Genomic DNA, 13,450 nt, shown 5'->3' with positions numbered 1-13,450 from the left:
GGGGCATGTTACCGCCAGGTGTTGCCCTGAAACCGTAGGTACACTAGCTAGTTTGTTACGGTGTTACCGCCAGGTGTTGTCAGGAGTCTTTACCAGGTAGGTTGTATTTAAGGATGGGGGATTTACGAAAATCAGTCACTTAATCCACGTTTCCACCAGAAGTTACATAAACTATGCACGTGTCGAGGTAGTCGACAAGTTGATAATGAAAGCAGTACAAAACTTTACAGGAAGCCTTGTCTCACAATTTATTATCTACAGTTGCAGGTCTACCATTTGTTTCACATTTACTGGAAACTTGATTTGCAAGTAATATTTCTTTAACGTCCACAAAGATGATTTACTTGTCTCACCGACAATAGAACGGTTGAACAAAAGTAAGCGGTTTTGAATGTGGTTATTTTGTAAATGAGATATAAAAAAGGCATTTGATAGATGATACCTTTTGCTGAAGAATCCGATCATCTAACGGCAGAATTTCCAAAGTATAAACAAGTTCTTAGTTATTACTGGCACCACCACACAGTATTAGAAAAATCACGCCCTTTGTGGAACGACACTACTGATGCAAAATACACAAATGATTAATGGCAACGAACCTAATGAAATTTCGTATCAGATAAAGACTATTATTCTTTTCCTGATCAAATACATGATGTCATGAAGGAGTCAATGTATTAATTGAAGAACCGATTACTACCAGAGTTATTTCAGATGTCTGTGGTGCCATATGGTGAGTAACGTACATCTGTTGGCCAGAAACAACATTGTCACATCGTGTTCAGTAAAAAGTGTACAATGTCGACTACACTGAACCTTATGTGCCTCTTTAGTCTACTCTCGGATATGATTCTGTTTCTTTCTCGCTCTTTTTAACGTTTTCTCTGAGGCTTTTATTGGCACCCTCGTCTTGGATTCACTTGCCAATTTAACTTCTTGGAAAACAAACTACTTGCAAAAACATGAACGCTAATTCTGTTAAGTTTGTTTTCGTCTTTCTTTACCTGGAACACGCGCCTCCCACCATGTAATGAATTGCGCCATAAGTCTCTCTTGCAGATACTATCTTTTTCCAAAGCAGGCTTCTCAGATTTATGTCAATTAAGACCATGTTTTTAGTTATCTGATGTTCGACAAAGCCCCTGCCAGTATTATTTTAAGCCCACAGGGTATTTTAGCCCATAAAGAAAGGCCTTTGTGGAAGCCGCTAGCGGGATCTGTATATCTTAAACTGTTTAGTAGATGCGACTGCAGGCCCCTCCACCTGCTGTTTGGCATGCTGATGTTCAGGACTAGATACTTCATCGATTGCTACGCCACTTCCACCAAACCTTGCTAAACTTTCTTGAAGGGCTTATAAATCAAAGTAATCGTATTATTTCGAGTATTTCCCTTTTTAGCGTGTATTTTGATTAAACGTCCTCCACTACTGATATCCAGCCTGATTTGTGTCCTGTTCTTGTCGTGGTATCAGTTCCACCGTGTGCTCCATATTTGCTGTGTGTTGACCCTGATATGCCGACAAAATATAGCAACACATTGTTGATTTGAAGACCACTCAAAATAAGTTTGAGAACACCTATTCTTCTGAACATTATAGGTAATCTGTCATACCATGACAGTATAGTAATATGAAAGAATCGGATGTTCTTTTACTTCCTTTGAAGAATAATCCTCAAACAATATCAAGCACTTCAGGAAGACAAGATGCTGTACTGGGAGGTCATACAATGTTACCAATTACAAGCTTGGACACATTACAGTATGTGTTTCTCATTCACATTGTATACAAGTGCACGGACTTTGAAAAATTGTACATATGTTTACCTGTATAAGTGTATTCCAGGGCGATGTGGGGGCACGGGTGGCCCAGGCGTCTAAGGCGCCGCGATTCGCTGTGCAGAGTTGCGTCCCTTGGTTACACCAGAAACCTATGGTTGTAGGTTCAAATCCCGGTTCGCCCCGATTATGTTTCTATATCTGCCAGTACTTCACCCAAGTAGTAAATGTCTGAGACCTGCACCACATCGGGCTTTCCTTCCACATTAAGCTGACACGCCGTGATATAACTGGAATACTGTTAAAAGCGTCGTTAAACCCAACTCGCTCACTCAGAGCGATGTGCGATGTCTTGACAACGCATTGCACCAGTTAGTGTGCACTTTTACAATGTTCAGCACTGATTGGTCATAGACAATGCATGCACATGCATGGACCTTGACGTTGAAGTTCTGGGTAGACACAGACGAAGTCCTAATTATAACAATGCACGGTGGACAATATGTAGAACTAATTTTACGAACACGACATGCTTAGACTCTGACAATATTTAGTACTGTTTGGTCATTGATAATTCCTCCGAATACATGGACCTTGAAGATGAAGTTCTGGGTAGACACAGACGAAGTCTTAATTATACCAACGCACGGTGGACAATGTGTAGTACTAGTTTGACGAACACGACATGCTTAGACTCTGACAATATTAAGTACTGTTTGGTCATTGATAATTCCTCCAAATGCATCTACTGGGTCGACAAATTATAGCAATGCCATGGTCTTGACAAGGTATAATAAATAATTGTTCCAGTTAATGAAACACGATATGCACAGACTTTGACAATTGTAGTACAGATAAGTCATAGAAAGAGTACAGAGTGACAAACGCGATGTCAATGCACGGGTTCGAACAATGCGTGGTACCTTTTCGTCAACCACAACATGCCAGACTTTGTCAATATTGAGTACAGATTCATATACAGTTCATATAGATGCATGGACACTAGACAGTTGACGTAACAGATGAATATATAGATGATTTATGAATTACACAAATGCACGGACTTCGATAATGTTTGGTACTGGTTGACAGAGATTATATTTAGAAAAGCACGGAATTTTCAAAGTGCAATACTTGAAATTCATGGAAGATATGCACGAGCCGAGATATTGGTGGTTCTGGGCGCCGTTGTACAAAACAACCTTACCGCTACGACCGTCGTAAGTCTATGTTCAGGTATGGGAGTTACGATCACCTTAGCGCTAAGATTGCTTTGTACAACGACGTCCTGGTCAGAAATACATACCACCGCACTGTGTTGGACAACGTTGTCATGGTCTATAAATGTAACCATGAGGAAAAGAGCTGAGATGAATGAAAAGGATATTACATTAGAGTAACAGGCAGTGCAGTTTGTCTAATTAAATTAAAGGGGCTAAATGTGTTAAGTTGTATATTCGTGCGCTTAATGTGTTCATTTACGTGTTATGACGAGTACGTCACAAACTGACATACAACTGGCGGCTTAGTTAATGAATGTAATTTCCTTGGAGCAGGAAATGTTACCTTGGGGTCGCTGACGGTGAAAAAAATGAATGCAGCACTCTTTGAACCATTTTTTTCAAATTCAGAGGAAGGACATGTGGGTTATTTGGTGCACTGGTCATCCCGACCGTCTGTGTCTACCTTTCTCATGTTTGACGTCTCAAGAACATGAACACACAAAAATGGCTTGTTTGCTCTGGTTATTGCAGCTATAACTGCCATAAAGGGGTCGATTTCTCTTCACGGCGTCAGTATTGAAATTTAAGAGAGATTTTGTAATGAAAACGACACTAATATTAAAAGAAAGTGTTAATACAGTGGAAACTTTGCATGCATGATATTTTTAATGTCTGTTTTGACTTTTATTGCACAAAGCAATGAAGCTGAAACTTGTGGATATACCGACGAATGACATCTGTCAAATGTGTTCACATATGATGCATCCAATTTACTTTTAGGTTTGCATGGAAACCCATTTCTAAAAATCACTTTCGGCCGTCGGAACGCAACATTTAATCACAGTGCAATATCACGTCATCCACGAACAGCACGTGATGCACGTGCCCGCAGAAGCCAAAGTGTGTGCGTCTTTAGGGGAACTCACAATCAGTGAGTGAGTGAGTGAGTATGGTTTTACGCCGCTTTTAGCAATATTCCAGCAATATCGTGGCGGGGGACACCAGAAATGGGCTTCACACATTGTACCCATGTCGGGAATCGAACCCGGGTCTTCGGCGTGACGAGCAAACGCTTTAACCACTAGGCTACCCGACCGCCCCCACAATCAGTGATGCAAATGAGCTGAGCACACGCTATAAGTATCTCAATGAACAGAAAAATGTCGAATACTGTGGGTACGATAGAGGGGGTACGTAAATATCCCAACTGGTCCGAATGTTTGGCAAATCAAAAAGTGTAAAGTGACATTTGTTGTTCTCCTTATTGATTTGTTGTTTGACGCCGCACTCAGCAACATCCCGGTTATATGATGGCGGTCTATAAATAATTTAATCCAGACCAGATAATCCAATGATTGACATCATGAATATCCATCCCCGCAAGTCCAATCGAAGACATGCATCAACCAAGTCAGCGAGTCTGACCACCCGATCCTGTTAGTCGCCTCTTACGACAAGCATAGTTGCCTTTTACGTCAAGCATGGGTTGCTGAAGACCTATTCTAGCCCGGATCGTCACGTGTGAAGGTGACATTGGACTAGCCTGAAATATGTTGACGAAATCTTGCGTCCTGACGTTGTCCAATTCACTAGAACTATCTGCAGAAATTTTGAACTGCATGATGACAACGACAGACCCCTCGTGCACAGGTCGTCACCGATTGTCTCCTCAATTCGCCCTAATGGAGCATCTGTTCCCGAGCCGAGAGAAAAGAGACCTTGCACCCGCCACCGTGGCCTCGCTTTGGGTAGCTCTTCAGGCGGAATGGTGACAATACCAAGGGCAACCAAACACAAATTAATCACCAGTATGCCACCAAGGTGTCGTGGATGTATCGCCCAACATGGTGGACACACCAGATATTGATCTGCACTCCCGAAATTAGTTTTACGGGCATTTTATCGTCATTTCACCACAGCTATCCTTTCATCATTTCCCTTATTTTTTATCGAAATGGCATATTGTTGTCAATATGCAAAAGGTTTCAACATTGATGATATGCTTTTACAGTATTTCGGGTTTTTTGATGATTGCACAACTCCCAAGTAAAAATATCATTTAGAACCAGATGAGCTGCACAGCTTAAGGCTATACTTTTTTTTTTAATTTCCCACCAAGAGTCAGTATTAATCTATGACCTCAGGAGTCAGCTGTTGTGGAATATTCAGAGAGTCTCTGGCGGCTTGTTAAGTGAGTTCGATAGCATTGCTACAAATCTGAAAATACCAGGAGGGTAAAGTGATGAAAATACGTTGTTATTGAGGAATTCACCCATTTCATAACCTGATCTCCTTCCAGGTGAAAGTGTGGAACCGATGAAGATCGATGACGTCACCATGTTGTTCAGTGATCTTGTTGGGTTCACGGCCATTTGCTCCACAGCCACGCCCATGCAGGTCGTCAACATGCTCAACTCCCTCTACACCCATTTCGACCACTACTGCGGCGTGCTCGACGTGTACAAGGTAACACTGTGATTGAAACTTGTTTTTTAATGCTTGAGTTTACGCTGCTTTTTGTCACAAGGAAGCAGTTTCAAGACATGGGCATCCACAATTGCCACACTTTTACTGATTTGATGAAATCGACCTTGTTCTCCATTATGAGCTAAGCACTATAGACTTGGCCACCAATAAATGTATATTTATATGACAGATTTCGATGCCTAAAGCGTAATGTGTAACAAGTTCTTAGGATATGACAGTAACACAAGTTGTAAAAGCACATCTTAACACTACAGTAAGAGATACTCCTCCCTATAATCATAATAATTCTGCCCGAAAATCAGACAAGCCCCTGATGTCCTTATGTCAGCATTACAGCTGTAACTGATGTGTTAGTACCTGCAAGTGTCTCATTCAAAACATAAGGGGGATGTATTGATGGATCACTATCAAATAGTAATGACACCAGGTATCCTGTCGCACGGGTGGTACAAACACATGCAGAGTCAAGTCAAGTTTTCATCATGGAAACGTGGTGCAAGTCAAAATTGGGAATTGCATAAGGTATCTTTTTGGTCACTGATGCGTCAAATTGGGACATTGTCTCCACCATAAAGATTTGCGAAAACTTCAATAAGGTTTTGTACGTTGTAACACTAGTTGTATGACGCTATGAGCAAGTTGTATGACGCTATTTGAAATCTTCGTAGAAAGAGGATGCTCGATTGTACCCCAAAAGCTGTGATATGTAGACCCAAAATGCTGAAGATGCCGGGATGTTCAAGTTATCCCTCTTATCATACAGTCTTGTGGATGTTTTTGTCACTCTGATTAGTGTGTGTGTGTGTGTGTGTGTGTGTGTGTGTGTGTGTGTGTGTGTGTGTGTGTGTGTGTGTGCGTGTGTGTGTGTCTTTGTTTGTACTAGTCCGGACTAATGCCGATTTTATAGTGCTATCCCACTGACATACCATCCCGCTGTTTACCATGGATAACTCCGAGCCGACCGTTTTATCCCCTTAATGCAGACCGCAAGGCAGGGTAACAAAATGTACCATCTAAAAGCGTCTTTTGGGTCATGCTGTCAGGGCAGACGGTCTATCCACTGCACCACGTAGGCGGCCAGACCTTTTATTATTGAAGTCTGTCACTCAGTGGTCCATTTTGCATAACTCTATCGTTATATTTCCAGCCATAAGGGAACAAACATTTGACTTTAAAGGTGTTTTTTTAATGTTCAAGAGCTCAATTATTTTTCCAACATGATCAGGTGCTCAATTTTTCTGTTTTTTAATTAAATCCTAAAAACTAACAGTATTCTGTGGACACATGTCTGAAGGAGCCACATGCAATTTTCTTTCAGTTGATCGGGGGCTTGATTACTGTTTTAGAAAAAAAAACGACCCTCAAGAAATCAAATGGTTGCTCCCTAATAGGGTTACACAATCGCTGGTGCGCGTGCAAATGGGCACATAGCCATTATCCTCCACAATACAACACGAACCGATTATACGTTTCTATTAAATTATGCACGAGTTTGGTTTAGTTTCGTTGTAACCCTTCTCTATGCCGCACGCGGATTTCCGTTCTTCAAGACAAAACTGCTGTTAAAACTAGCAACCATCAACCCTACATCAACACACCAGGGGACTTAATTACCCGTAGAACATGCGCTCCAAGTGATCAGGGACTGCCGTTCATGTCGATGGACACAAAGGTAGAACCCTGCACAAAATACGATACAGTAATGGTCTGCTTGGAGGCACGTAAATAGGTAGAGTCGAATTCCCTGAGAAGGATGGTAAAATACACGCCGAAAATGACTTTGGCAGGAACAAAGAGCATATTGTGATGGGGCATCTGGCGACAGGGAAAGCTGGCGACTCGTCACGTTCTCTGACGTTACAAGTCACGACTTTGGGGCAATGGATCTGAATGCTCAATAGTGCTTCTCTCCCATTTGTCTTACATTGTTCGCCAGAACTATATTGCCACGAGTTTCGAAATAAGTTTTGTTTGATCTGTTTACAGGATAAACATTTAGCGCAATTTTGATAAAGCATTTAAAAGGATTCTGACATTATAAATTTGATTCAACTCCGGACTTGATTTCAGTAGAAATGATTTGGACTGGACTTCAATATCTATGTGCATTCTTTAGGCTTTCACCGGAAAATTACAGGAGCATCATCACACGAGCAATATCTGCTTTCATATTGCGAGAAATGAAGATCCGGGTAAGAATCGGTCTTCAGAAACACATGCTTGCCGTAAAAGACGACAATGCTTGTCGTAAAAGGCGACTAACGGGACCGGGTGGTCAGGCTCGCTGACTTGTTTGATGCATGTCATCGATCCCAATTGCGTGGATCGATGGTCATGTTGTCAATCACTGGATTGTCTGGTCCAGACTCGATTACTTACAGACCGCCGTCATAGAGCTGGAATATTGCCGAGAACGGCGTTAAACAACAAACAAACAAACATTTATAGCAGTGATTTTTTTAAACTAATAGAGACCTCGGAGATTTTGGCACATAGTCCTATACTGATTAAAATTTAAAAAGTGGGATAGGATGGAATAATTATTTACCTTAACATGTCGTTATCGCTGATGTCGCGCTGCCTGGAATATACATTATCATCGCAGCAAATCATTGCAAATACCAGTTTATGCGTCTGTACCATATGAAAATAATGAACATCCATCTTAGTTAAGTGCCCGCGTGGTATTAGCCGCCCAAAATCGTATTGTACCAGATTTATCACTTTCAATGTTTTCTAAAAATAATATTCCCACTGCGAGTCGCCTTCAGTTCTTGCCGAGCCGGTTTGGAGAGCGAAATGTATAATAAAGATACGTGAATGTTTATTACCAGATACTGCATTCGCCATCAGAGTTGCTGTATGCTGTTACTTGCCCGCCTAATGTGGCCTCGTGAAGATGCTGATTGTGTTTGTATCACACAACCAAACATCAACTTTTTTTATTGATATGCCTTTTTTTTATTCCCAGTATTCAGTGCTTATTTACTTTTCATTAAGTAATTCTTCTGTAAATAAGACGCTCCTGTTTTGAAACTTTTTTATCGTTGACTACCGTTGTATTCTCCCCGTGAAGATCATTCAAAGATAATCTGATTACGTGAAAAGCTGATGTGGGCTATGAAAAACAGTGACTCTCATTCTATTTTGTCTACGACTTAAGTACTACAGAATTGATAAATATTTAGGAATGTCTCTTAACATGTGCGACCTGTGAAGATTCCGGGGTAGAATAGGTCTTCATCAACCAGTGCTTGCCGTAAAAGGTGACTATGCTTGTGGTAAAAGGCGACTAACGGGATCGGGTGGTCAGGCTCGCTGACTTGGTTGATGCATGCCATCGATCCCAATTGCGTGGATCGATGCTCATGACATTAATCACTGGATTGTCTTGTCCAGAGTCAATTATTTACAGACCGCCGTCATTTAGCCGAAATATTGCTGAGTTCGGCGTTAAACAACAAACCAACCAACCAAATCTTCCTTCAACTGAGACAGTCTGAAAATGGCTGGCACTTCGGTATTCTGCTGGTACGTTTCAACATGTCTAGCACTATAAATACGCCAGTGAAGTTAGCGTTAAGTAATGTTCCACACCGTGGCTCAATGGTGCGATGCGGCACCATTCTTGTACATGAGGTCCTCTCTTATTTGTATGTGGATCCACTGATCATATTTTCGACCTCACACTGAAACAAATGGTAATAGAGAAACGTGGTACTTCCTGAGACAAATGACTTGAAATCGCAACATATGTGTTTCGCATAATGTTCCCATTGTACCCTGGAATTAAGCGTGAAGAAGAAACAATTTTATTTAATTACCCACTGAATGACAACCCGTGAAGATCCGGGGTAGAATAGGTCTTCAGTGACCCATGCGATCCCAATTGCGTGGATCGATGTTCATGATATAAATCACTGGGTTGTCAGGTCCAGACTCGATTATTTTAAGACCGCCGTCAGATAGCTGGAATATTGCTGAGTGCGGTGTTAAACAACAAACCAACCAACTGAAGGACCAGCCTAATTTGTGAATTTGCAATTAAGACCTTAAAATAGAATGCTGATTTGGATTTGATACTCCTATCTTGAATCCTGCAGTGCTGCTGTCCTGTAATCCTAGTTTAGTTAATTAGGAAAAGAATATCCTTCAAGAAGTTTCTGTCTGTTCCAGAAAATCATCGACAATTAGACGATATACTCAGTAAAATCTCAATCAGCATCTTTTTGATTGCTTTCTCAGTTGGTGCAATGGGGAACTGTACCAACAATCACTGAAACAAATCGTCTCGTTTGGCTGATAATGGATTTGATGTGGAAACAAATTGTTCGATAAGACCCAATATCTGGTTTTATGTTCTCAACCAAGTGCTGCAGATCGTTGTGGGTTGCAACTGTTAGCATCACAAGTATCCAGGTCGCCCTCTTCTGCTGGAGATGAGAACAGACAAATTAAAAGAAAGGAAACTATAATGTAAAAATTAAGTAGAATGATATCATTTAAGGAGTAGTTTGTACTTCAAAGAAAAAAATATAATTAATATCCTTCTTATAGTTCACTTGGGTTGTGTTTCGGTATGCTGGAGTGCTGCTTCTGTGCGATGTCGGGCAAAGGAGAATATTTTGTTTCTTTGCGAAATGAGCTCTTGGTGTCATGGCTGATTTTCGGTGATCCATTCATATGATTTTCACCGCTGTTTTGCTTGTCAAATGTTTCGTTGTGGGATCTGGGCTGTTTGTTCTCTGGAGTTAGAATTACATATCTTGTATGAGACGATGCGGGTTTGGGGAGATGTCCGCATTGGCGTTGGCGTGTGTAGCCTCCAGACCAGAATTTGATTCCTTTAATGTAAACTTCATAATGAACATTAATATCAAAAAAATACAATTCGAAGCACGGTTATGTCAATTAACGTCTTTGTTGCAACCAGATTGAAACAATCGGAGACGCCTACTGCGTGGCAGGAGGGCTGCACCGGGCCAGCAAGTACCACGCCCTGCAGATCGCCTGGATGGCAATCAAGATGATGAAGGCAGCTGCGTCACAGAAAGCGCACGATGGTGGAGCTATCAAGGTAGGAATGTATAGGATGGCAACAGACTGAGGCCCAGTGAGTGAGGCTGTGGTTTACATGCTCGGGACACAGTTACACATGGCTTTTGCGTGGATGGGAAGTAAACTCAACTAGACGAATGGACATATGCCACCTTTTTCCTACAACTAACACGGATTCATGATCAGGACGACTTTTGGATTCGAACCCTCGACAAGTGTGCCGTTGTGCAAAGCGACCTTTGCGCTAAGGTGATCGTAACTCCCATGCCTTAACATAGTCTTAAGATTGTTTTGCACAACGTTTGTTGTTTTGCACAACGGCACTAAGCTGTCCAGGGAATAAGAAATATGATAGTGAGTGAATATGGTTTTACGCCGCTTTTAGCAATATTCCGGCAATATCATGGCGGGGGACACCAGAAATGGGCTTCACACATTGTACCCATGTCGGGAACACATTGTACCCATGTCGGGAATCGAACCCGGGTCTTCGGCGTGACGAGCGAACGCTTTAACCACTAGGCTACCCGACCGCCGCAAGAAATATGATAAACATAGAGACGTGACATGTTCAGTTCCAAGAATTAGAAAAAACGATATCTACAGTGTGCAAATTATGTGTGTTTGATGTTTTTCATAACGTAAAGAACTGTTCCTATGACGGGTGTTCCCGGAGTGTAGAACTTGCCCACTTCAGAGAAAACTGACACATCCATACGTAAGTGGCGGTATATATACGAAAAGAAAAAACAAAGACAATATCTCAGTGACACACATGGTTCTGTCTCCATGAAAACAAACACATTCTGACCAAAAAGGAACCGATTATTGCAATGGTGACACCAAAAGTGCGCGAAAATTATAACCACTACCGGTTGCATCCGCGTACGTGAAAGTCAATGCCACGGTTAACCCAAGAAAACGGTAAAGCCGAGAAGCTACAAATAACATTTCTTCTGTCTATTTTCTATTTCGTCAACTATTTTTAGGATTGGATCTTAAAACGCTGAGCCAAACAGACAGAATAGCTAACGCCATTACTTTTTAATCTAGCGTCACAAAAACTGATCAGAAAAAAATAACCGACAATCAGCCACAAAAGCCGTGAATCCTGCCTGCGTTTTTTACAACTTACGCCTCGGATATATCTGAAGGAGTGTGAAAAACCGCTAGCTCAAATACTTGTCATTTAAAAGGTCGAGAAACGTTTTAGCTCTGAAATTCTATAGTAAGCAAAAATATGATGGAATGTCCAACATGCTTACCTGAACTTAATGGTTCCCTATTATAAGCTGTAGATATAGGATTTTTTAAGCCCTCGTTTATTATAAGCTGTATCAGATATATGCCGGGCATCAACTGCTAGGGTGACATAATCTTCTCCGCTCTCTGCATGCGTTGTGCCAATACTGTAACGCCGCCGGCGTCTGTAATCGCCCCCATGCAGTCAGTTCCTGCAGCTTACAACAGCATTTTTTGTCAAAGGGTGTACTTAATGTTGTAATGGAATCTCTGAGAAACGTTTAATGCAGTTGTTCACATTTTCTAAGTGCATATTTCAGCAGAGAAGTCCTTCAGATCGAAAACATCTCCGCCAACACATCTGCATTTAGCATTACCCCTTCTTCCCTTGAACCGTATAAAACACAAGAGCGTTAGCTATTCTTTTAACTCGTTTTGAAGTTACACAATCTATTTCAACTCGTTAACTGGCTTTCCTTCGCAACCGATCCCGAGTCAACGTTTTTTTTCTTCAAACCGGCTGTTGGATGTTTTTCAACATAGGTAGTGTTCAGCCCTTCTCTGTCTACACGAGCTTTGCGCACCAGCAAGTGTGGAGATCTTCTTCTGTCAGGTCGACAATACCAAAGTTTAGGTTTTCTACAAATTGCTTTTGAATTTTGGCTTGACACCAATTTCAGGGCACCTGCTACTTTTTCAAACCTATAGAGTATTTTCAGGGTTAGTTTGTTTTCATGCTGGTGTCTGTTGCAAGTTTTATGCCGACAGGATTATTTCTGGAGCAGTTCACTCACCACTTTGTGTGTGTTTTTCTCAGAGAGTGTCATCATAAAAAGTGTTACAAAAGTACATGAAAGACGATAAAGCTGAATCATTGGCAGGAGGCACGGCTAAATCTGTGGCGGCTCTGACTTGTGCGTGTGTTTTTCGACCTCGTGAAATCTTCGAATCGTATACGCGGCTCTGTTGTTCTTTTAGTTCCCCTAAGGGAATGGCAGGGCAGAATTGATACATAGAAGACAATGCTTGTAGTTAGTGCCGGTTACAATGAGTTTGTATGTTTCTTTTACGCCGCACTCAGCAATATTCCAGCCACATGACGGCGGTCTGTAAATAATCGATTCTGGACCAGACAATACAGGGTTTGATATCATGAGCATCTGTCCACGCAATTGGGACTGATGACATGCATCAACCAAGTCAGCGAGCCTGACCACCCGATCCCGTTAGTCGCTTTTTACGACAAGCATGGGTTGCTGAAGACCTATTCTACCCCGGAATCTTCACGGGTTACAATGAGGATCGGAAAGTCACAATCTCCGACCTGTTGTTATTGTCTCCCGACGGCAAGGATTGTTGCTCCTGCTATCAACCCTTGGCGCCCGTCAAGATTCGATTATTTATTTTCTTTTTCAGGCCGGGGTGATGTTTGTTGTTTGCCTGATGTTTCAAGCCCTACTCGGCAATATCCCAGCTATGTGTTGGTGGCATGAAAACAATCTGGTCTGGACAAGACAATCCATGATCGATATTATGAGCAACGATCCACACTGTCGGGGTACGGTGTCGCATTGGGAGAAGTCACGGAGTGACGATCCTTTCGATCCAGTGGATTATTGATTGCTGGGGATCAGTTCTAGTCCGGAATCCCCACAGGACGT

The 13,450-nt window shown here is 41.8% G+C and overlaps 1 protein-coding gene across 1 annotated transcript in view; it reads left to right on the top strand.

Moving 5' to 3' along the window:
- The window catches only part of LOC139449724 (guanylate cyclase soluble subunit alpha-2-like), a 105,355-nt gene that overhangs the window by 83,538 nt on the left and 8,367 nt on the right, over nucleotides 1-13,450 (top strand). Inside the window, exons 7-8 of the mRNA XM_071231238.1 lie at nucleotides 5,302-5,468; nucleotides 10,423-10,566. Coding sequence (XP_071087339.1) covers nucleotides 5,302-5,468; nucleotides 10,423-10,566 — 311 coding nt within the window. The remainder of the gene's footprint in view (nucleotides 1-5,301; nucleotides 5,469-10,422; nucleotides 10,567-13,450) is intronic.

This window comes from Haliotis cracherodii, unplaced genomic scaffold (genome assembly GCF_022045235.1).
Source record: "Haliotis cracherodii isolate W230 unplaced genomic scaffold, xgHalCrac1.p SCAF_8, whole genome shotgun sequence".
Lineage (NCBI taxonomy): Eukaryota > Metazoa > Mollusca > Gastropoda > Lepetellida > Haliotidae > Haliotis > Haliotis cracherodii.
Note: the sequence above shows the minus strand (reverse complement) of the source record. Positions and strands in the feature narration are given on the sequence as shown.